Source organism: Triturus cristatus, chromosome 4_1 (assembly GCF_964204655.1).
Source record: "Triturus cristatus chromosome 4_1, aTriCri1.1, whole genome shotgun sequence".
Taxonomy (NCBI): Eukaryota; Metazoa; Chordata; class Amphibia; order Caudata; family Salamandridae; genus Triturus; species Triturus cristatus.
Window position 1 is genome coordinate 307,540,715 of NC_140585.1, and position 25,766 is coordinate 307,566,480.

General features: G+C 42.5%; 2 protein-coding genes across 3 annotated transcripts in view; one reads left to right on the top strand and one right to left on the bottom strand.

Annotated features, from left to right (window-relative positions):
* Window positions 1-25,766, bottom strand: part of CACNA1C (calcium voltage-gated channel subunit alpha1 C) — a 2,189,932-nt gene that overhangs the window by 2,102,454 nt on the left and 61,712 nt on the right. The gene's annotated exons all lie outside the window — the stretch shown is intronic.
* Window positions 7,709-25,766, top strand: part of DCP1B (decapping mRNA 1B) — a 221,125-nt gene continuing 203,067 nt past the window's right edge. The window contains exons 1-3 of one of the 2 annotated variants that reach the window (XM_085652197.1): window positions 7,709-7,883; window positions 8,432-8,654; window positions 25,149-25,189. In XM_085652197.1, coding sequence (XP_085508323.1) covers window positions 8,469-8,654; window positions 25,149-25,189 — 227 coding nt within the window. In that variant the 5' untranslated portion in view covers window positions 7,709-7,883; window positions 8,432-8,468. Of the gene's footprint in view, window positions 7,884-8,405; window positions 8,655-25,148; window positions 25,190-25,766 lie in introns of those variants that run through there. The other variant, XM_085652196.1, reaches the window with a different exon arrangement.

Here is a 25,766-nt window from a genome sequence, read left to right on the forward strand (position 1 = left end):
CGTCCTGACGTCACGCGTTCCTAGCGCGACTAGAACGCGAGCTGTTTCCGGTGTCTCCTCCATGACTCAGTCCGTGTTTCCCGACTTCCGCTGGGCTGAGCCGTCCTCCCTCTTACAGTCGTCCCCCCTTAGGAATGGACGTTGGGGCCATTCACAACACGGATGCCTGGACAAATAATCCACACTCAGCTGCTTCATCTCCGGCATGTGGAGGGTCTGAAACGAGAAGGGTTGCAAAGCGAGAAACCATCGTAGTATGCGGGAATTGGTGTCTCTGTTCCGTGCGAGCCATGTCAAGGGAGCGTGATCGGTAAGGACAAGGAAGTGTCTACCTAATAGATAGTATTGTAAAGATTCTATAGCCCATTTTATAGCTAAACACTCCTTCTCTATTGTTGAATAGTTCGTCTCCCGAGAGAACAGTATTCTGCTGATGTACAACAGGGGTCGCAGTTCTTCACATGAGTCTGGTTGAGATAAGACAGCCCCCAGCCCGTGGTCCGAGGCGTTGAAGGACAAAGGTACGTTCAAAGTCGGGGCATCGTAAGACTGGGGCGGTACAAATAGCTCGTTTGAGGGACTCAAAGCTGGCTTCCTGTGCTGTGTTCCATGTCTGAATGCGTGTGGGATGTGCTTTGGACAGGAGTTCGGTGAGCGGACTGGCTATGGAGGAAAAATGGGGAATAAACTGCCTGTAATATCCTATAAAGCCCAAGAAGGAACGAATTTCCTTCTTGGTTTGTGGCCTGGAAATGGTGCGGATGGCTTCAATCTTATCAACTTGGGGCCTGATGTGTCCTTCTTGTATGGAATATCCCAAATATTGTATTTTATTGGTCCCTAAGAGGGATTTCTTTGGGTTGATGGTGAGGCCTGCGACCTGTAATGCTAGAAATATGGATTTGAGGTGTACCAGGTGTTCCTCCCAGGTGTGGCTGAAAACCACGATATCATCAAGATAAGCTGCTGCATACTTCTGGTGTGTTTTTAGTACCCTGTCCATTAGCCTCTGAAATGTGGCTGGGGCCCCATGCAACTCGAACGGGAGTACCTTGAAGTGGTTTAGACCTGAAGGTGTGGAAAACGCAGTTATTTCTTTGGAGGTGAGTTCTAACGGGATTTGCCAATACCCTTTCATTAAGTCAAGGGTTGACATGTATCTCGCTTGTCCCAGACGTTCTACCATCTCATCTATCTGGGGCATTGGATAGGTGTTGAACTTTGTGATGGCATTCACCTGTCGGAAATCAATACAAAAGCGCAGACTGCCGTCTGGCTTTGGTACGATTACAATTGGAGAGCACCAATTGCTCTGGAAAGGCTCTATGATCCCTGCCTGAAGCATGTCTTCCACTTCCTTTTCCACTGCCTCCCTACGGGCTTCTGGAATACGGTAAGGCTTCTGTTTTATGACTTTCGGGTTCAGGGTTACTATTTCATGTTGGACCAGGTATGTTAAACCTGGGTTTGTGGAAAACAAGTCTGGAAAGATGGTTAGCAAAGCGCCTAGCTCGGCTTGTTGTTCAGTGGTTAACACTTCTCCGAAGGGAACAGAGTGGCTCAAAAGGTCGCGGACCGACAGGAGAGGGATGTCGAACTGCGGGGAGCTGCAGGCCAGCAAAGCGGGATTGTGTCCTCCAGGGGGCTGGGATTCCTCCCATTTTTTCAGGAGGTTTATGTGGTATATTTGTTTACCCCCGGTTCTGTGGGGCAGTAGTATGCTGTAGGTAACAGGGGTGATCCCTTTTTCAACCACATACAGCCCCTGCCACTTCATTAATAATTTGTCTTCTGTCGACGGGAGTAGTAAAAGAATCTTGTCCCCAGGTTGAAACACCCTAAGCCGACTGTTATGGTCATAGTATCTCTTTTGTGTCCCCTGTGCTTCCTGCATGTTCTCATGTACAAGTCCCCATATGTGGTTTAAGGATGTCTTCAGGTCGGTAACATACTTCAGTAGGGGTTTCCCTTCCTCCTCTTCCCCTTCCCACTGTTCATTAGCCATATCCAATAAGGTTCTGGGCTTTCTCCCAAACAGCAGCTCAAACGGGGAAAACCCAGTGGATCGCTGCTCGTGCGTCCGTAAAGCGAAGAGAACAAGGGAAAGCTTAAGGTCCCAGTCTCTCGCCGTGTCAGAGACGACCTTGCGGAGCAGGTGTTTGATTGTTTTGTTGTACCGTTCCACAAGGCCGTCTGTCTGTGGGTGATAGACTGATGTTCTTATTTTCTTTATCACGAGTAGGGTACAAATCTAGCCCATCATTCGTGACACAAACGGGGTACCCTGGTCGGTCAAGATCTCAGAGGGAAAACCGACTCGTGAAAACAGGGTTATCATGGCTTGTGCCACAGCAGGGGTAGTCATGCGAGACAACGGGAAGGCCTCGGGGTATCGACTGGCATAATCGACTATGACGAGTATGTACCGGTGCCCACGGGATGAGGGGGTTAAGGGCCCGACTAAGTCCATTCCCACTCGTTTAAAGGGGATGTCTATGATGGGGAGAGGTAGTGGGGTGCCTTGGTAATGGGCCCTGAGCTCGTGTATTTGCATCGCACGCAGGCAGCGCAGTGTTTGGCAACGTCCCTATAGACACCCGGCCAGTAGAACTTCTCTAAGAGGTATTTCAGGGTATTTTCCTTACCATAGTGCCCACCCCCCATTTTGTTATGGGCCAACTGGAGCACATGTTCCCGGAAGGATAGGGGAACAAGCAGTTGGGTTTTTTCTACGGACTCTTTTTTTTCGGCTCTATATAACAATCCCCTGTTTACAATAAAATAAGGTCCTACCTGGTCTGGGGGCTCTTCCTGGACCTGTTCCCAGGTGTGTACGAGCGTTTGGGCATCCCGTTGGGCTGCCCGGAAACTATAAGGAGTTGTTCCATCGGTATCTGCAAGGGAAAGGGGAAAGGCAGTCCGTGATAGTTGTGAACAATAAAACTCTTTTTATCATTTCGCCTTTCCCTTCTACTTTTCTTCTCTCAGGTATTTAGGGCTTCGATCTCGGCATTACAAAAAGGTGCTTCGTCTAGCCATGTGTGGGTATTTCTCTTTGTTCCTTCTATATAGGCTTCGAATTTTGGGTGGTCGGTCCCTATGATAACGGGTTCTGGTAAAGAGGGAATCACCCCCACCCTTTTAAGGTGAGGGTCGTTATCAACGTCCAAGACGACTTCCGCCGTAGGGTACGACTTCGTATCCCCATGGACGCAAGTCACCCTCACTTGCTCTGTGGTTTGCAACTGGTGTTCCCCAACCAGGGATCCGTCTACCACTGTGACGTGGCACCCGGTGTCTAACAGAGCCTGTCGCTTCTTGCCGTTTAAATACACTTCCGTTCTGTAGCGTTGAGATCCCTCCCTTGTTAACAGGATCCTGCCCCTGGTATACCCCACTTCCATGGGTTCAGCGGATGGTACTCGGTGAGGGCATTGTCTGGCTATATGGCCCCACTGAGCGCAGCTGAAACATTGAGGACCTTGTCCGCTAGCACCCGCAGAAACAGGGGAAGGTTTTGGACTAGCGCGAAGGGGTGGTAACGGCCTTAGTTCGGGTTTTAGGGGAGGTCTAAAGGAGGTATGCAACTGGGGTCGTGAGAGTGGAACTGGAGTCTGGGGTCGTGTAGTGCCTGCTCTAAAATCTGGGGCCCTATGGAAGGCACACGCTATTTCCACTGCTGAGGCGGTGGTGAGGTGCGGGTGTTGTTTCACCCATGACTTCGTGGTGGGTGGTAGGGCATCCAGAAATTGTTCCAGGAACACCTTTTCAACTACCTCTTCTATAGTGGACATGTGGGGTGTCAGCCATCTGTTACCTAAGTCCCTTATTCGATAATACAAAGCCCGAGGATTTTCCCCAGTAGTCCACTTTTCTTTCCTGAATGTATTGCGATAATGTTCTTGATCGAACCCTAGTCTCTCTAGGATCGCCTTCTTTACGTCTACATAAGCAGTAGTCCCATCGGGATTGGCGGCTTGGTACGCAGCATGTAACTCTCCGGAGAGGAGCGGGGCGATGTATTGGCCCCACCTCTCTTGTGGCCAGGCTGCTGTGGATGCCACTCGCTCAAAATTCAGAAAGAAATAGCCAGGGTCTTCTCCTTCCTTATACTTTTGCAGGACCGTTCCTGGTACAGTGGGATGGACTCGGGTATGAACTATAGCGTCCGTTAGTCGTAGGATTGCCGTGTCCTGCACCTGTTGATTCGAGGCAACTACCCTTGCCTGATCCTTAAGGGCTCCCTGTAACGCTTCTCTCTCTAGTCTAGCAGCCTGTAACTGTTGCTCAAACACTAACTGTAAGCGTCTTTGTCCTTCGGCCAACTGTGTGAGCATATCTTCTAGAGGCACAGGCTGTGTCATGGCGTCGACACACAGGGACCGGGACTCAAGGATCCCACTTCTGACACCACTTTGTAAGGAGGCTCGAGGGCCAGACTAGTGGTATGGAAGAAACCAGTCGGTCTGTGAGTTATTTTGGTGGATACTGTTTATTCGCCATAGTATGAGGGAGACAGTCTGTGTTAAGAAAAACAATCTGAAGGGTCAAACAATAGCAGCCTCCGAAAAGTATCACTATAACGTCTGGATTTTAGTCCCGCTACCACTCCTTTTCTGTATTCCAGGTTGTCTTTGCCTTCCTGTTTCTCTGTCTGGTTTCGCTCTCTCCGGGGACCTCCAAAACAGGGCAGCAAAAGAAAACAAAGAAAATAAACACTCGAGTTAGGCTTTATCTTTTCCTATTCCGTGATTGTGCCACCTCCACCATAACGCCGTGAGGGAAAGGAATATGGGGAGTCAGGGGGACCTTTAAGGGGTGTTAGTGGGGTATACGGACTCCGGTAGTGTGCGGCTGTGTTTAAACTCCTCTTGGGCGTCCCAGCTACCCCACCAAAAAGACCCTCTGAGCGGCACTTGCCTGAGGCCACGACCCGTGAACAGGGCCATGGCAGCAGGACCCGGGGCGTCCTCTCCTTCTCTTGAGCCGCCGGGTTTGTACGTGGTGTACTCCTTCTCCGTGGTCGTCGCGACCTCCGTGACTTCTGCGCCTGGTTCTCCGGCCTTCTCCGGTCGTCCCCTCCTCCGTGGATCTTCGGAAGCGCCTCCGCCCCTCCTCTCGCGTACCTCGGCTTCTTCTCCTCCTGTTGCTCGTTGCTCCGCTGTCCTCTCTCCTCGGATACACTCGATCTCCGCGTTGCTCTTCTCGCCCTCGTTCCTGGTTCCGCCCTTCTTGTTCTCCATTGGCGGATGCGTCCTGACGTCACGCGTTCCTAGCGCGACTAGAACGCGAGCTGTTTCCGGTGTCTCCTCCATGACTCCGTCCGTGTTTCCCGACTTCCGCTGGGCTGAGCCGTCATCCCTCTTACAAACCTTTTTCTTGCAGACCTGCCAGGAGAACTTGACAACTGTCCCTGCCATGCACCAAAACTGGGGAAAACTCTGCTGTCCAATCTGCTGTATGCAGACGACCTGGTTCTGATAAGCCGGACTTCGATCGGCCACCAACACCTCTTGAATGTAACTCATGCCTTTTCAGAAAGGAATTGCTAGCAAATAAACTTTGCCAAATCTAAAGTCATGGAAGTAAACTACCGGAAAAAGAAGAAAATCAATTGCCATCTAAATGGACAAGGGCTGGATTTGGGAACTACCTACAAATACTTGGGAGTAATCTTGGACCACAAGAACTCGTTCAAACCCCAACTAGAGTCCTTGCGAGGGAAGGGAACCATGACTTGTCTGGCGATAAAATCCTTAAAGATCAAACTTCCCGACTTAACGCTTAACCCCTTGCTCCAGGTTCTGCGAGTAAAGCTACAGCCGACCCTTACATATAAGAGTGAACCCCTTCAAGGTAAGGATGCTGCACTATTGGATATAAGGATAGCCAATTCATACAGGGCAATCTTTAATCTGCTAAGATATGTTCCTTCAGCGCAAATTCGGTTAGAATTTGGCCTTTTAAAACAAACACTGGAAAGACGAAGCACGTATGTTACTAGCTGGCACAAGATTCACAGCGCTGAGGTTGGTTCTTTAAACTCAAATCTATGGAAAGAGTTGCTCCGACACCGAAAATCCCCAGACAGAGATTATTTCTTTGATTCACTCCAAGCTTTGGGACTGTAAGACCTCTGGGGCACCCCTACTGATCTCTTGTCTTTTAAAAAAGTTGTGAAAAAATCAGCACAAATCATTTCCTCCATTGAGGATAAGGAGACATTATCCAAAAGAGCGCATGGCTGGATCACACTCAGCGATTATGGAACACTGCAACCTCAAGCGTACCTTAACATTGGAATGAACCTAAAGACGAAAGAAAAGTTTTTAAAATTGGGGTAATCCCAGCTGCCCCTCGCTTGCCGCCTTGGGAAAGAAAAAACTGCCTGCAGCAGTGTCGCTTGTGCAAAGCTGGCAAAGAATATATCATTCATGTTATTTGCATCTGCCCTAAATTAAAGGACCTGAGGTACAATTTGTTAAGTCGATCTTTTAAACTACATGGTGTTCGAACATGCAGGCAGGCGGTCAAACTGTGTTTTAACCCAACCAAAACAAAATTAAACTGTTGGGTCACAAAGTTTTTTGAACTAGTAGCAAAAAGACATCAGAGCGCGCTGAATGCCGATCAATAGAAGCCAGACCGAACAGTTCTGGGATGGTGCCCTAAAGCATCTGAACTTTTAATTATAATGATGACTATAAACTGACATTAAGTAAACTTTTAAATTTTAGAAAGTCACACAAAATACATTTTTAGCAATTTTTTTAGCAATGTTCTAATTGTTTTGTAAAGGTTTTAATTAATCATCTGCAAATAAAAAATTACCTTACCCAGCGTTAGAGAGTGTAAGGATGAACACATGAATAAAAGAAATGATTTGTAATGTATGTTATCTGGGTCAGAACCCATATGATCCTCCAACTCAAATCTAGATGCGATTTCATGTTGTGATTTCCTGTGATGTCATTGTCCGTACAATATTCTTGTAATGTAATTTCCGATTATGTCATTAGTATGTTAATTAGCCATTTTTACACATGAAAATTCTACCTCTTTTTGGTCACAGAATGTAGTAAAGTAAGGATTTGAGGTATCTGTGTTGGTGCTTTGCTGATAGTCCAGGACTGGCCGAAAGAAAGTTGACTTGTTGTAGTTAAATGAAGACATGTGAAGCCTTTCAGTGAGTTGCTTGCAGATTTATTGAAGGAGATACAGCACCCACAACCAAGCGCTCCCGCTGGGTACCAGGATCTCTGCCAACTGATTAACGTTGACAAAATCCTGGCACGCATCGTTCAGGGCACGATTGTGGAACCAAATTTGAACAATGCACAACCACGAGACATCCTTGCGCAGTGTACAGGGCGAGGAATAAGCAAAAAACTAGAGCCAAACACTACACTTGTTGCAATCCATGTTTGCACTAGACAAGGTGTCCATGTCTCCAACAGGTCCTATTTTCCCCCCTATTTAGTATGTAGGTTTGTTTGGTGTTTCACAGAACACCGTGGGGACAGGGTACATTGTCGCAATTGGTTTTGAAAGGGGTTCAAATACATTTTAAAGTGAACAGGCGTATTTATTTGCAATTTGAAACACACAGAAAAAGATGCATTTGTAGTTGCCCGGGTAACAAGCTGGGAGAGAGTTCGTTTATTGACTGGCACTGTCTTTCCTACATGTCCAACACAGTCACGTGCCCACTCGCGCTTCTGGCAATGGAAGAGTTCTGTCTGGTGAATTCGCGTACAAGCCTAACAGAAACATGAGAGGAGAAAGTAGTACTGATTTTGCCTTAAAACGTTCTTACTAACCAATTGGGCGTTAACAAACCATAACGGAAGACAAACGTTTCTCAGACGCGTGTTTCTTATAAGGTATAGACAACGAAATATAGTATCTGCATTTCGCTAACTGGTTTCATTTAATGCGCACATATAGCATTCTGGAGAAAGGCGTGAGTTCTGTGAAAAATATACGTTTGGTTTTTATGAAACTAAACTTTGCTTGTGGTTCCAACGTTTCAACGATGGCGACTGAGATAGCAATGGATACTTAAAGAATCACAGTTCGAGAGTGTCGTCTTAATGTGCGAACTCAGCGGCCATGTTGAAATGGCAAAATCTGCCCACATTTTGGCAATTCTCTAACGCGTAGACAGTGAAAACTACTTAAATAAGACGATCAGAAATGAAAATTACATTTAGTTATCGAAGGTTAGCGTGCTGGATTTAACAGGTATGGCAATATGTTTAACTATTGATTATTACGATTTTTTTTTATTAATGTTTTATTGTTATATTTTCAACAGGTAGTCTAAATCTCTTCGCGTTTAAGATTTGTTGTATTTTCTCGCTTCTATATCTCTACATCCAGGGCCCATTAACTCCCTAACTAAAATGGTGGTTTCTGCTATTGTGTACAGGTTTGAACTGTGCGGCGCTAGTCCGCTTTCTGTGTCCATGGCGCCAGTGCCTGCTGAGGGGAAGATGGCTGCCTCTGGGGTAGCGGTGAGCGGACTGCTCCTGGAGAAGGGCTTGGATATTAGCCTGGCTGCTCTACGTAGGCATGATCCCTATATTCGGGGAATTCTGGACGTAGCCAGCCAAGTAGCGCTCTACACTTTCAGCCACACAGCGAGCGAATGGGTGAGTGCAGAAGGAAAGGCTCAAGAGAGAGAGGCAGAGAGTACAATAAAAAGCAACAGGGGAAATTTATTTTATTTATTTAATGCAATTTTATATAGTGCGGGCTTTTAGCGCTTCACGATAGAACCAAGTACGTTAAATGCGGAAATTTACATACATACAGGTTACTGATACGAATGAGGAGGATAACTGGATGGTAGGGGAGATAAAGTAGTATTCAAGAGTCGGCGAGTGAGGGGACGATAAGAAAGTGAATGGGACAAGAAGCGGGGCCAGTCAGGAGACTGAGGCTAAGATAGAATCGAAGAGGAGACCAAGAAGCGAGCTTCACATGTGAGTCTGACCATAGTGGTCGGAGCGAAACAGGGTTCTAAGAGTGCGCAGGAGAAAGCGGGGTGTTGGAGAAACAAGTGTGTGATGAAGAAACAAAATTAAGTATAGGCGAAAAAGCGCGTATGACAAAAGAAAGTACTTTCGGGAAGCGGGAAGCATAGAGGAGCTGGCAATCGTCGGTCTGTTGAAAAGGGGATGCGAAATAAGCCGGGAAGATAAATAAACAGTGGAGGGAAAGATGGGAGAGGATGGCAGCTGAGCTGCGAGATGCTGTTAACAGGTGTAGAAGCGATGGTAAACAAGAATCCGAGGGCGAAGCAATGAGGCAAATATGACAGAAGATGTGGACAGTAGACCATATAAATATTGACACTTCAATGTACATATGAATATTGACACTTCAATGTACATATGGGCATTTATATAGAGGGTTTTAATCAATCAAATGTAACTTTACCAAGCAGCATGTCTGTATATATGTATGCAGAAATGGTTTACTTTTTTGCTAATAAAAAAAATTTCTTCTGTCATTCCAATTCCTCCTCAAACAAATTTAACTTTACTAAGCATCGTGTGTGTGTGTATATATATATATATATATATATATATTTTGCTATTTAAAAAAAAAACATTTTGTCATTCACATTCCTCCCTCTCTCCTAAACTTTTCTACCTACTATTAACTCTCAAGCAAGCATCCTTCTCAGATGTTTACTCCTTCTTTTTAGCTATGCCATCTAACTAACAAGCACACTATCACTACTTTTAAAATTAATTCCTGTCATTCTATCCCTGCTCCTTAATCTACTAAACACATGAAATCAAAGCACAAATCCAGCACAACTAATGTACAAGGGAAAAAAGAAAAGGCGCTTAAATGCCTCACCGTGGTCATAAGCACTATATAAATACATTCACAATTATAACAAAACCAGTAAATTGCAGCATAAATATGTATGAACAACACTGACACACCCTAACACAGCTCAGAAATACCATACAGTTGAAACTCTTGAGAGCTCAATAACACTCCACTCTTTTTAAAGCATGTAGAAGTACAAGACAATGCATTACACCAAAGCAACACCCCACTGCTAGTCTGAATGAAGGGCATAATGTGGATGCTCTCAAGATACCAGACCAATGAGGGGACTTGAGAGGTGACGCATGCTTTTACTGGCGAGGACCTGTGCTTACACACACCGCACCCTAACACAGCTATAACCACATGCATATGCACAAAAGCAGCACCTTAGCCACGATCATAGTATTATTTAGCCAACCCAAAGACTCGGAAAATGACTCCCATGTGTGGCAGAATCCTCAAGACCAGGGCATAAAGGTACCTGCATGCCTAGGGCACTGCAACATTGTAATGATGCCAATAAAGCACTGTACTAATCTCTATAACATAAAATAAAGTGAACTCAACAACATAATGCAATATCATCAGACTGCTTACAAATTCCACAGACAAGCAGTTTACACAATAGTGGTTTTAAAAGCCTTATTATTCACTCCAAATACAGACAAAGCAGCTCCCCAAACCTTTCTACTATACCAGCCTTGTCATCCTTATGAGTTGCCAGCAGCACTTCATGGGCATCTCACTTATCCCTATAAAGTACATTTAATAATTCCCTTTTACCCTCACCGAAATTGTAAAATGGGAATGTGATCTCAATATACTTAATCTAGGCAAAAAAAAATAATTTGTAGGACTTGTATCATATTTTTATTTAAAAGCTTTTTTAAAAATCTCCCAATTGCTAGTTGTTTTAGACTAAAATTGGCGTGTCAGTTCTGAGGAAGTTGTCCCTAACCCTTGATTCAGATTCACATCACCCCAGAGTGATGCGATCTCGTTCCAGTATAGAATTTCATACATATTTAGTCTGTTCTCCTTGCTGTTAACATCTATTAAACTATTTTGTTTTCTGTAATGTTTTATGCATACATTCAATTGGAAAAAAGTGTCTTTACATTGTCTATTTGAGGAGAAATATATTTTTCCTCTTCTCCCTCGGACCTATTTCCTTGTTTCTCCCTGACAACTAATGTTTGATACATTTTGGTTACTTAACAAGTACGTAAAAATAGCAGTGCTTTTGCAAACGTGTTTAATTTTTGTTCAACAGCATGCACAATGTTTTTACCATTTAAGAATCTATATTTCTGTTGTACGCTTTTAATCATAACTTTGATTAATTCTGATTCAGTGCTTGATACTTGTAAAACAAAATACATGTATTAACATGAATTCCCTCTCCTCTACTTATGGCTCTTTTCAAACGTACTATTTTTTTTTTTATCATCTAGCTGTTAATGGTTCTTCCCATGACTTGGCTGCATTGGGTTAAGCCTTTTGGTTTTCGTCTTTGCTGGAATGGATTGCTAAAACGTTTGAACTGCCTGTTATTGTAGGTGTTTATTTGACAAAGTAAGCAGTTAGGGCACACAACACTTGCGGAAGGTGGTGAATGTTTGGCTTTCCCATACTTAAAGGAGAATTCTGGTTTGGTCTTTCTGACACCTCTTTATCTGTTAAAGAGAGTTCTTCTTAGGCAGTACTCCATAGATTTGGAGCACTCCTCTTGCCTTTCTCAAGTAGTTTTAAACGTACATTTTATCTTTTTCTCTGTAATTTGATGTTTCCTTCTGACACATAACTTGCTTTATTCTATCTTATTTCAGGATTCTATGGCACAGGAATATTCGAGTAATTCACTGGTCTAATGTTTAAATATGTTTTTATAGCTCTCATTTGCTAATTTATTTTAGGATGGCATGCTAAAGTTGCAGAAGATATCTAAAGCCCCAGATCTCAGTTGAAGATATACAATGATAGCTCCTCTTGGGAAAATCAGAACAAAATGCATCTGTTTACTAACACATTTCCTTTTTTATTTTATATTACATTACGTCACTTCATCCCTTCCCTTTGTTGTTGCTCGTTCCTTTAACATCTTAGCTTTTCAGCCTCCCTCGATCTTTGTTGTGCCTCCCGCCATGTCACCCCCATTTTTCTGAAACGCTGTTCCCTAGATCTATGCCAGAGCAATTAATTCCCTTTCTTGCATTAGGCTGTGAGACAAGTCCACTTTCTTTTTCTGCCCCTAAATACAACTATGCACCAAACTGTAAATTTATCGCCATCAGGTGCCAGATGCAGCAGAGCATTAATGTTGGTAAGCACAAGAACAAAGCATCAGGGGGACTGAATTCTTCCTTTATGTGCTAGTGCTATTTAGGTCTCGCCTGACCCAGCGCATGCGCTGGTCTGGCGAGACTTATTGAGAGGGCTCCAAAAAGTGCTACCAGGCCAGCCTAGAGCTACAGTGCTTGTGCGCGGGCGCACCCGCAGCGCTTTACCGTGATTTCTTTCAATTTCACAGCCACTTTGATGTTTGATCGCGATCACTTTCGCGGCCGCATGGCCGCTTGGCATAGGCAATAGGTCTCGCTTTTGGGACCTTATAAGTATTTAGTTATACAACTGTTGCATGGCTAAACACTTATAAGGTCCCAAAGGCGAGACCTATTGGCTATGCCAATGCTTGTTTTAGGTTGAGCCTAGTTCAGCGCGCCTGTGCTGCTCTAGGAAAACGACCTCTTGGAATCACTCTGGACTTTTCACAAGCTTGTTGTGCGTGTTTTTTTTTTTTTTTTTGAGCATTTATTTTCTAATGGGCTTTGCGTGCGTCTTTGTAAAAAGACAGCACGAAATTGGGCAAAGGCGGGTGCATGTCCCACCCTTCCCAGGAAATGTATCCGCCTACGGCTTGCCGTTACGAGCAGCGCCGTGCAGTGTGCCATCTGTTATGTGTCAGGTTTCACACGAGCGCGCGTGCACCACTCGTGGGACGCTGCAGTTGCATTCCTCGCATCCCGCCATACAAGCGTGATTTCTCTTCCGCTTGTTTTCCATATGACATTGTCTGTTTTGTCTTTACATACACCCCTCACGTTGTCCATGTTGTCTTTACTCATGCCCCCAGTGTAGGGAAGGATAAATCCACAAAAGTATTGCGCTTGACGAGTAGTTTATTACATGTTAAAAGCTCAAGAGCCAGACAGTGAATGCTTTAACAGTCCCACAACTATAACATCCCAAAGGTTCCATACATTTGAAAAATGCCACAGATAAGGAACACTAGACATAGAGCGAGACAGCCACTAGCCGTGACAGGAATCGCACTCGTGGCGATCGAGCTCCATGCACATGACACACCTCCCCACTCCCCCTCCCCACTGAGAGAAAAAAAACAAAGAATGAGAACAATAATAGTGTAAAATGTACAAATAGATATTAAACGTTACTTCATAATAAAATTCCTGAACCTGGCAGGAAGACGATGGTCACGTGTAACTCTGGTTGGAATAATTTCATGGTTAGTGAGAGAAGAATTGTGGTTTCTTAAATCACTGGATCCAACATCAAGAAACACATTGCGACTGGAATCATCACGTGTAATCGATGTACTCTTAAACAGAGATATTCTGTTGAGATTCCAAACACTGCCACCCTCAACTCTGATAGCATTTCTAAAAATTTCAATAACTCTCCTAGGAACCGACCAAATGGAAGAGCCTTTACAAACTCCCTCTTTTTTCTTAATGCGTACTAAATCACCAATAACTATTTTTTGTTTACTCAACGTTGCCTAATTTCTCTCCATGACTTCTTTCATTTTCCTCTTGTACAAATCAACTCTGTTCCTAACCAATTCATAATCCACGACAGAAATTTTTTGGCTTTCACCCGTGTTTTTTTTTTAACCACCAAGGAACTAATTTGGTGCTTGGTCTACGTCCTCTTAAAAGTTCAAAGGGACTAACTAAGGTGATGGAATTAGGTGAAGTCCTATAGGCTAATAGCATAGAGTTCAAAGCGTTACGGCAATTTAAACCACCCTTAACTGATAACTGAATGGCTTCCTTGACAATCCGGTTAAAGCGCTCTACTTGGCCATTGGCCTCAGGGTGGAAAACAGCTATCCTCCTATTGATAATACCACACATCTCAAAAAACACAATTTCTTTGCTAACAAACTGAGGTCCATTATCTGTAACAATTTCTTGGGGAATACCTTCCCAAACAAAAGACATCGTCAGGAAATTCTAGAACACTCTGTGAAGTAACTTCCTTGACCATCTTGACCTCTGGCCACTTTGAAAAGTAGTCTATCAAAACAATACCTAAACTTTCCTGTTTGGGTAGAACATGAAAAGGACCAATAATGTCTAATCCTAATTTTTAACCATGGACCGAGAGGAAAATCCACAGGATTGGGTTCGGGTTGCATCGCAACAGCTATTTTGTCACTGATTGAACACTTAATACATGTGCTCACGAAATGTTCCACAGACAAATCGATCCCAGGTCACCAAAAAGTTTCTCTGATGTGTCTCCTGGTGATGGATATACCTAATTGTCCCTCATGTGCAATACCCACAATTTTATTTCTTAAAGCAAAGGGGGGTATAACTGTGTCACCTCTCATTATGAGACCATTTTCAATAGCCAATTCATCTTGAATCTTAAAATAACTCATCATATCTCCAGATACTTTTCTTTGGTCTGGCCATCCTTGGACAATATAGCTCCTGATTTTTCCCAATTCTACATCTTTTTCCATTTCTAAAGACCAAACACCTTCAGTCAGATTCCTTTGTTCACCGTACAGTAAATTCACATCATACGTAGTGAAAGCAACCTCACATTCTTCCTCACTAATATCTGGTTCATTTGCAATAGACCATCTGGAGATCCAATCAGCATGTATGTTAGCTTTTCCCGGTACATACTCTATTTTGTACTGGAATGATTGCAACCTTGAAGCCAACCTAGCCAGGCGTGCTAACATGGCGCGTGTTCCTCCTGGAGCCATAAGGAAAACAAGAGGTTTGTGATTGGTCTTGATAATAAATTTTGTCCCCCATAAAAAAAATCTAAAATGTCCAGCACCCCATACACAAACTAGGAGCTCTCTTTCTATAACAGTAGTTCTTTTCCGAGTCTTTTAACACTCTGGATTCTTTACCATTATCTCTCTGTAATAGAACACCCCATAGACCTGTGTTGCTGGCATCAACCATAGCAATGCAACTTTTCCCAGAGACAAATGGTTTAAGATATGGAACATTAACAATGACATTTTAAAATTTTTTGAAAGCATGAGACATATCATTGGACCAACAAAACTTAGCATTTTGTTTTAGAAGACACCTGAAAGGTTCAATTTTTGAAGAGTAGTTGGGAATGAATTTTGCATACAATTCAGTTAAACCAAGAAAAGCTACTAATTGCTCTTTTGAAACTGGAACAGGAGCATTAATAATGCTTTCAACATGTTTACGTTTGGGTTTAATCCCTTTCCCACTGATGGTATGTCCAAGATATTCCACTTCCATTGCCTTTATCTTGCATTTATCCAAACGAAGAGTATAAGACCCTTCTCAGACAAAGCAGCTATAAATTTTTGCAGATTGCGATCATGTTCTTCATTGTCTTTGCCGTATACTAGAATGTCATCTTGAAAAGCAATAGCGCCTGTCAAACCTTCCAAGGTGTCTTTCACTAATCTTTGGACGACAGAAGCTGCACTGGCAAGGCCAAAAGGCATACGACAATACCTAAAGAGACCTTCCGGAGTGATGAAATCTGTTAGATTTTTGGATTCTTGAGGTAACACGACCTGGTGGTATGCGCTGGCTAGATCAATACACAAAAATACTTGAGCACCAGCCAAAGTTGATACTAATTCATGCAAATTTGGGAGGGGATGTGCATCCACCCAAATAGCATTATTTAAACTGCGCAAGTCCACACACAGTCTCAATTCGCCTGAAGATTTGATTGAAATAACGATCAGAGAAACCCATGGAGATCATTCGATAGGCTCAATGATGCTCCTTTCACATAAATCCTTAAGCATATCCTTTAGCTTGCTTCTGTATGACAAAGGTACATTTCTTACTTTATGACGAACCGGAATAGCGTTTTCATTTAGTTTTATGGTATGCTCCAACCCTTGATAATTCCCAAGTTTCCCACTAAATACATTTGGAAATTGTTCAATTAATTCCTTGATGTAGCTTGCATTTATTTGGTGAGAATCTTTTTGGGAAAAAATTGAATAAACCGGGGGATAAGTATTGGGATCAAGTCTAATGCCTAAATTCTCTTGATGAGGTCATCCTAATAGGGATTGTCCTGATTTGGCCACATATAGCATACAACATGACGGACGACCCTCAAAAACTAAATGAGCCCAGAAAAACCCCATTAATTCAATTTCATGTCCCTTGTAACCACCAAGTGACACATCAGGTGTGAGAAGAGTCCTATTTGGCCAATTGTTATGAAAAATATCAGATGATATAATGGTGTACCATGCAAATAAATCCACCAGAAATTTTAATTTTACATCATCCACAAATATGGAGCAGGAGGGGAATTTGTTGAAACCTCAATTTCCATAAACATTAATGACAGTGTTTATTTCATTCTCAAAAGAGTCATGAGTCATCACAATCTTCCAAGCTTTGAATATAATTGATTTACAAAACTTCGCAAAATGCCCTTTCCTATTACACTCAGGACACATTTTGAAATTAGCTAGATATCTATTACTCACACACCTATAGCAGAGCAATTGGGAATTGTTTCTTTCAGAATTAGAAATCCTAGATCTATTGTCAGATTTTACGGCAAAATCATTTCTGCGAGTGAAGGTTTTTTGTTTTTGTTTGTCAGAATCCTTATTATCCTTACTAACATTAGAATCCTTAAATACATCTCCTTTATCATTTCCCCTTATTCCCTTAACAAATTTTTCTGAGTGTTCAATAGATTTAGCAATCTCAACCGCAGCATTAAGGGATAAGTCCGAAGTGGTCCATAACCTTTCTTGGACTTTATTTGTCCTCATTAAAATTTGGTCTCTAAGCACTTAATCATAAGATATGTGCTCAAAATCATAAGAAACCGCTAGAGACCTAAGGGCAGAGACGAAATCTTCAATTGACTCCTCTGCATGTTTGCCTGAGTAAAATACACATTTCTCCATTACTACATTTTTCTTTTTTCCAAAACGTATACTAAGTTGTGAAGAAGCGTACTGATAAACATTAATATTGCCAGGATTGGTTAACACAGGTAATTTTGAAAATTCTTTCAATCCTATCCCCCCTAAACAGTGTTTTAAAAGTGAAAGTTTCCTCTCTGGTTCGCAATCATCTCCCTCTAACACTTCTACATATGCCAGAAAAGCTGGTTCCCAAACCTCCCATGCCATGGGAGGTTCACCAGGAGAAGTGAGAAAGAAAGGAGGGGGCAATATGCCTAACATAACTGATAATATTAATAAAAAATGAATAAAATGACTAAATGTAGTACAATAGTTAAGACACAAAAATTGAATAAAGAGTTGCTGGTGACACACGGTGTGCGTATCACCAAAGTAGTACTTGTATTCAATGTTTCTTAAGTGGTGTGTCTATCACCAAAGTATACACAAATTGAAGTTGTGGAAAATCCTTCAATAAAACGATGAATAAATAGTACCTTGAAAACTATGGTGTGCTTGTCACCGATGTGCAAGAACCGCCATAGCGTCGAAACTTCTCCAACCTGGTTGCTAGGTGATGGACACCAACAAAATGGCTCCCAGTATGTTGCACACAAAGCGTGTTGAAGCGTGATGACTTTACACGCAAAGACGTGATGAACAATGACGTTGCATAAAAGGAATGTGACGGATCGAAGAAACCAGATTCCAGAACGAATCAGAGAGGTTGCGAGGGTATGTCTATTCAAATATATACAAGATCCTCCTCGATGCTGATAAATCAACAAAAGTAATAGTAAAAGTGAGGGGGAAAAAAACGAAGCCAATCCACGGATAATCCCACGAAGCGTAATGATCCAACGAAGCGTAGCAACACAATTAGTTACCATTGTCACCGCTGGAATCCTCTTCTTATACAGGAAAATTACTTATTTTTAGTAATGTTTTTTCAGAAGTCGCGTAGAATAGGGGCAAAGGATCCGTCCCGCTCGTCGCCAGTGTAGTAAAGGATGAATCCACAAAAGAAGCGGTCCGCTTGACGAGTAGTTTATTACATGTTAAAAGCTCAAGAGTCAGACAGTGAATGCCCTAACAGTCCCACAACCATAACATCCCAAAGGTTCCATACATTTGAAAAATGCCACAGATAAGGAACACTGGATATGGAGCGAGACAGCCACGAGCCGCGACAGGATCGTGCTCCATGCACACGACACCCACCCCTTGTACCTGTTGTTTTTAATCCTGCCCCCCACCAGTTTTCCGTGCCGTCTTTACTCCCGCCCACCTTTTGTCCGTGCCGTCTTTACTGTTGTCCGTGCTGTCTTTACTACCGCCCGCCCACCCGTTGTCCGTGCAGTCTTTACTACCGCCCTCCCACCAGTTGTCCGTGTCATCTTTACTCCCACCTGCTGTCCATGCCGAGCTCTTGTGCGTCAGCAGTGGGGGAGAAGATGGCAAAGGGGCGACCCCATAAGTGCTGCATCTACAGTTTACAGCTGCTGAGGTCAGTGCAGAGAGGGGTACATCGATCCCACACCACTTATTGGTTTCTCATCGGCTGGTAGCCCCGCATGCGCCACCACATCACGTGGATGTCAGTCACTCTACTGACTTTAGAGGTGCACGAGTTTTCTAGCGCCTGGAGGGCGCTTTGATCTACTGGCTTCTGTGAGCTGGATGGATCGATTTAAACACAGCCTGCCCTTGAGATTCACAGAATTCAACACCGTGCACGCACTGGGAAAGCGATGATTGGGCAGAGTTGTGTTTTTAGGGCCTCCGTTACCTGCCCACAGCTGCAAGTGCATGTCCGTTGTTTCCTTCCTGTTGCTGGAGCAGTAGCAGCGCTGTGCTTTTTCTTTACCCCTTCCCTTGTCACCTTGGCCCCAATGTCTTCCAGACCTTGGTGGATGAGCAGTGTGTTTGCCTAGGCCTGCTGCAACAACACCTTTCCCAGAGGAACAAGAGTGCTTTCTCTTCCGCTTGTTTTCCATACGACGTGGTCTGTGCCCTCTTTACTCCTGCCCACCCCCTGTCCGTGCCCTTTTTACTCCCGCCCACCCCTGCCCCCTTTACTCCCGCCTACCTGTTTGTCCGTGCCCTCTTTACTCCCGCCCGTTTCTGTGCCCTCTTTAATCCCACCGTTGTCCGTGCCCTCTTTACTCCCACACACCCACCCGTTGTCCGTGATCTCTTTACTCTTGCCCCCTTCCTCACTTACTGTATTTGCAAGCTAAACGAAGTTGCGGGTTGCAAGGTAATGAGCAAACACATATAAGTTTCACTGCTAAATAGATATTTACGTTGGCTTTCATTTACAAGCATTTCCAGTACAGTAAGTCTAATAAGGAGCATTCACTTTGTTTTCGGTGGAAATACCATAAACAATGTTCCAGCCCGTCCGTAGGTTCATATTTTATTGAGCAGTATATATAGAAAAATAACACAAAACTAACAAAACAATGTATTTAATTTTAAAAACATTACAAAAGACACTAACCACATCACACTACACACATAATATCATTACAATTGTTTTTTTAGGGGATGTAAACTTACATATACCACCAACATACACACAGGCAAAACACACTACACACATAGATCTCACCAACACAACATATCACAACTCCCCACGACATTCCACACCATGCCACTGCCCTTACGTCACTACACTAAGCACATGTAGCGCAAATTAAGGTATCAAAGCACTTTACATAAGTACTAGTTCCATTACAGAAATCTGCCCGGTGGGTGATAATGTGCTGCATGGCTAAACACTTAATAGGTCCCAAAGGCGAGACCTATTGGCTATGCCAATGCTTGTTATTTTCTGTGTCCGAGAAATACAGGACGTTACGGCTTCGTTTTCCCTTGGCTTATACATGCCCACTTTGCACCACCTCAGAATTTAAGCTGAATGATTTTGCAGTTTTGTCATATTTCTCCTCTGCACAAGATGCCTGTACTTGCCTGTGTAGATGCAAAAGTCAAGAGTTTCAGTCGAATGGCATTTCTTACAAAAACTGAAACGTTCCAACAGCTTAGCTGCAATTATGGCCTACCAGAAAATGCAGATGCCTCTCTCTTTTTTGGTTTTTCTTTTTTGTGGATACTGTCATCATATTCTAGCTGCATCTCCGTATGTGCAGCTGGGAACTATTTTGCAGATCTGTAGTAACTTCTCACCTCTAGTACTGCATATGCTTATCGCCAGAGTGATGGGACCTCGAGTCAGTACATGAATGCCCAACAACAGGTATATCTTAGTATGTTTTTACTTTCATTTAATAGGAGATTAAATTATCCAATAAAATCAGAACTGCATGTGGTGCTGTCCAGCCTCGTGTATGAAGGAATCTCCCTCAGTACTTAATTGTGATCCTTTCCCAAATCTTTATTTAATTTTTTATACGCTACAGTACGCTATACGGTAAGACACAAAAAAAAGTATCTACAATGCTTAGTACTTAATTCTGATGTAATAGAACCATTTAACACCGTAATGGTAGCATCCTCTTTATCAACTTACTGAGGTATGTTTTGAGTCCCAAAGAAATCCATAAAGACCGTGAAGCTGTAGGCAACTACGGGTTGATCTCTCTTCCGGTAAAAAGCTACAGTGAGTATGTTTGTCATAACATGACTTTGGAAATATGGGGGAACAACAAAACCTACTACATGGTTGAGGAACTAAAATGCAGTTGCAAAATACCTCATAACCATGCATATATAGATCTCGGACCTTTCACCAAATAGCTGCTACCTATGACCAGATAGATCCTAACATTTTACTATAAATTCAGATGCACCAGGTTCTGCTTTGTAATGGAACTAATTATTCTTTTCCAACTGTGCGAAATGTAGCAAGATTAGTACTGTTGAACATAGATGAAGCTTATCATTCAATGTAATCCATGGGTCACCCGTGTTACTTTTGATAATCATTATATGGGAGAATTCAGGTAGAATAGCTACATCACATTCAATTTTAGAAGTATGCAGAAGATACACAAATTCATTTCAGGGAAGAGGGCGAATTTGGAGTCTTACCCACAGAGCAACCAGGACATCATTTATCACTGGGAGATGTAGAACCTGTTGTGCTGGGAGACCTTAGTAAGGCATGCCACATTCCATTTGTATGCACCCCTGCCCAAGGGACTGACAGCACCTGAGCAATCACTATGGAATATGAGACGTTATTACGGAAACTGATACTTAGTATGCTTTTACTACGAAGTTTTGACTTCGCAAATACTATTAGTTCGCAAGTTTTTACTTTGCATGCTTTTATACACAACTGCTTTTAAAATGAATAAAAATGCTTTTATCACGCAACTGCTTTTAAATTGAATAAAAATGCTTTTAATACGCAATAATATAAAATGCATACAAGTGCAACGTATTTTATGCTCCTTTTATTGATAAATCAATGTCAAATTGTAACCACTACCCTACACCACACAAACACCACACTACCCTAAACCACTACCCCCAGCACGACCCTGCCCCTACCCCCAGTCCTGTCCCTACACTGAAACCCTACCCTGCACGACCACCCGACACTACCCTAAACGCAAATACACTACTCTACACTACAAAAACACAACTGCACTACCCTTAAACCTAAAAGACTATCCCCTGCACGACTCTCCCCCCTACCCTAAACCCTTAAAAACTACACAGCTCCTCTTACCTTTCTCTCCAAGCGTGGTTCCTCTCTTCTCTGGCTTCCTGGGTCTTCAGATATGCACAGAGTCTTAAAAACGGTGAGTATGCAGAGGCAAACGCATCGCGCATGCCTACTACCGCCCTGGCCGCGTATAAACATAGAAATAAAAAAAGTCTGCTACTTCCATTGAAGGGGCTTTGATATGGAGGCGTTTTTTTGTTTTGTTACGGAGGTTTACTTTTTGTGCCCTGCTTGATTGATATTTGGGGAGAGGCTAACTGTAAATGTACTAAATTACTAATGTAAATGTACAGATATTTAAAGGTAATGTGTAGCCCTGATGTTTGCGCCGAGGTTTTATTTTTCAGTATCGGCTGGGAAAGCATTACAATGCATGCGATGTAACAACTTGCGTAGTAAAGGCTACACGTTGTTACAAGGCATGCGTTGTAACGCTTGCGAACTAATGGTATGCGGTGTAATAGCCGCGTACTAATTGCTGTTCACCATCACAATGGGCTGGGAGTTGAGTGGAGCAGCCAATGTCAACAACCCCCCCTCCAACATAAATTAATTGCAAACTCTCTCACGCGCCTAGAAAAGTAACACTAAGTGGAAATTACCAGACCCACTGTCCTTGCACGTTAAGTTTCGTCTTCTCCAGAGGTTTATGATTAGGTCTCCCGGTTTTATGGTATTTATTTTTTTGTCATTTCTGTCTGCATTTATCCATATTTTTTTTTTTTGTCAACTTTATCTGTATTTATCCATATTTATTATGGGTTTTGTGAAAAAAGTAAAGATGAAACTGGTGTATTTCCACATTTATTTAACCAATAAATACACAGTCACGCTTGAATACCTGCCAGTTTTCAGTGATATGAACGCCTGCAGAAGATAAATCAATGCATTTATGTAAAAACATTCACATTTCAGTATCAGCCTTATGCATAGCTACTGCTGTTTAAGCCTCTTTACTAGAATTCCTTTCTTTTTTAGCTTCCTTACCTATAAATCCACACAGTTATTGGCCTGGCAGTCATGGCAAGGTATATTTAGAATCACTCAAAAAGCACACAATTTCTATTTTTATCCACATTTAAAAATATATACAGACAAGAAAATAAATGTTTCTGTTTGAAGTTATCTGTAAAAATCAGTAAAAACGGAAAACAGGGTGCCTTATTTATGGTTAGACTGACAAGTACAAAATCAGGCAGCTAGATTGATGAGTTTTAAAGAATCTGACTGCCTGTAACCCCCTTGAAAACAATTAAATGGCTCTCACTTCAATCCTGGATTTAATCAAAGTGCCAGTTATTATGTCTTGGAACAATGCTCGGTGCTAATTGCAGAAGCTGGCCGCAAACCACGCAGCTATCTTTCTTGGAAAAAACTCCACCATCCATTGTCAGAAGTTAAAAAGACAAAAAATTGGTTCATTCACTAAGTGTACAGATTCTCAGGCTCTGGGATACCCTGCTTTCATTCCCGATAGTGAGGCAAACTATTCTTGAGAAACTATGAAAACAGAACTATTCAAACAAGTCGTAAAAGTAGTTTGTAATTTGACCTTCATGTAATATCGCTTCCATATAGGTTGCATAAAAATGCTTTATGCACCAGTAGTTAGTTTTTCTTACTGATGTTCAATTACTTTGATGCAAAGGAAGAAACCCTTTATTGCATTCAAGAAAGATTGCTGTACCTTTCAGATATCAGCAAACATACCTATTCAGACATTGCAGCAATATTTACAACATTGCTCCAGTACTTGAAATATATGCCTGATTGTTGGCTTTCAGTACGGGAAATGCCCAAGTCCACTTTAGAATAGGAGGTAGATCTTTAGCTTCAGATGGTAGTAAATTGTCTCATTGAAATCCAAGTCTGCATGTGAGATGTCTCTCTCTGTGCTTCCAAGGCAGACCTAGCTAAGGACGTCATTGTTGATTCAGACCTGATGTGTTGTTTCACAGAACCCCACTGTGGTTATAATTTCACTATATTGTCTGCAATTTATAAGCAAAGCTGCATCGCCTTTTGTCATGTTTCGCCAAACCGGCATTAGTCATAGAAGTTGCAATGTTATCAGCAGTTTTACGCTACTCAAATTTTACTTCGCCCTCCCTGTGCTGTTGCTTGGTCATCTACAGAGGATGCAAATTTGTGATGCCTGACTCACCATTAGTGGATTTGGGGTGACACCCCCATAGCCAAGTGTATTAAGCATTGTATAGAACAAGAAACCAGCCTTGACGGTGTAGACTCACCAATGCAATCTTAATGAAACATAAGGTCTAGTTAAGGGTTCTATACCTCTGGTCTAGAGTGTCCATTCAGTGGAAGATTTCAAGATATCCATATGGAAAACATTTATATACAAAAAATCTAATTGTCAGCTGTTTAAAAACTCATTGCTTATCCTGAAAATATAACCTTAATTTGTACGTTATTGACTGGTGCTATAGAGCCATAGTGTAGAGATTGTGTTGATCTAGCCATGTTAACGTTTTGCCTTTATGTCTAGGCTAATGTAAGATATTTAGAAGGATAATATTTCATGCACCAAGTGATCATCCATAATGAAGTTGGTAATCACGAGTAAATATTTCCCACGTTAATACTCAGTATATCAACTTGGGACAGATGACAGAAAAAGTTATCCCTGCCTGGATTCAAACTCATGACAGTGTGTTCAAACACACAGATCACAGCGAGCACTTAAATCACTGAGCCATCTATCGCATGAAATGTTCTCAGCTTCTTATATATGGAGGACTTGTACGTAAAGTTTGCAGTGAGCTGTATACATGCCTTTTTAGCCCTCTTGCATCTTTTCTTTCAACCTCCAAGCCCAACAGTGTGGTGTATTTTAAATGATGTACTTCATGCGTTTGAGTTGTATTTTTTATGCAGCCGATGGTGCTGCTTGTAATGGAGTTCACTGTTTGAGCGAGGAAGGCTCTAATACCGCTTTTGCTGGGTTGTAGAGGGGGAGCTAATGTAGCATCTTGTGATGAAGCCTGTAGTGTCTTTGGTGCTGTGTATGTGCGGCAATGCCGCTACTGAAGTGTAGGGCAACAGTGTCATATTGAGGCCTTATGGCAGAGAAGGTTGGAGTGTTCACAGGTCGCTTTTTGGACAGTTTTCGAGAGAATCTGATATTATGTTCAGTTTAGTAGGTCTTGTTGCTTTTAGTATTTAGTATTGAGAAAACTGCAATGAAGTAATGTATAAAAAAGTGATACATTAAAATCAAATGAAACAACTATCTGGATATGGAGCGTGGTTCACCATATATGTCTTTTAAAAAAAAGGGAATTGTTCAAGTTCTTAACTTCATTTTTGCTATATGTATTAGAATAACGCTTGCTTTACTGAAAGGCCCTGTTGCTTTGTCATTTTCAGGAGAAGACCGATGTGGAGGGAACACTCTTTGTTTACACCAGGTGAGAGAGCGTGTTCATCATGTCTGTTGTTTAAGTTTACTTAGTTCTCCCTGGTGCACTTTACACTTGTCCCAGACTTATACAGAACGACTTAAGAGTACATTTGTAATGCTGGAGGTAGACCAGTGTCACTTGTGTTTAGTGATCCATTGTAGTATATTCAATCAATCAGGGTTGGTAAAGCGCAGCTACTCATCCGCGAGGGTCTCCAGGCGCTAGTATATTGTTTCTCCATTTCCTGAATTTCTGAGGTGGTGTCTGGAATGCTGATAGTGCTTGAAGTTGGTGTGTGCTGTGGCGTAGGGGCTAGGATATAGGAACCGTTGTTGGATAGGTGGAGATCTGACTCGACCTACTTGCTGTTTCTGTAGCCTGAGAGCCTAACATGAATTAAAGAACTTACCTCCTACCTGAATGACACCAGACTCTTGTATGACTACCCAGAACTCCAACTACAACATTGGGCTCCTAGATTTAGTGGTTTTAAGGATTGGTTTTCCTATAGTCTTGTTGCTGCTTTTCTTATATTGCTGTTATATGTTGTAACTGCCTCTCCACACCTAGACTAGACATGGTA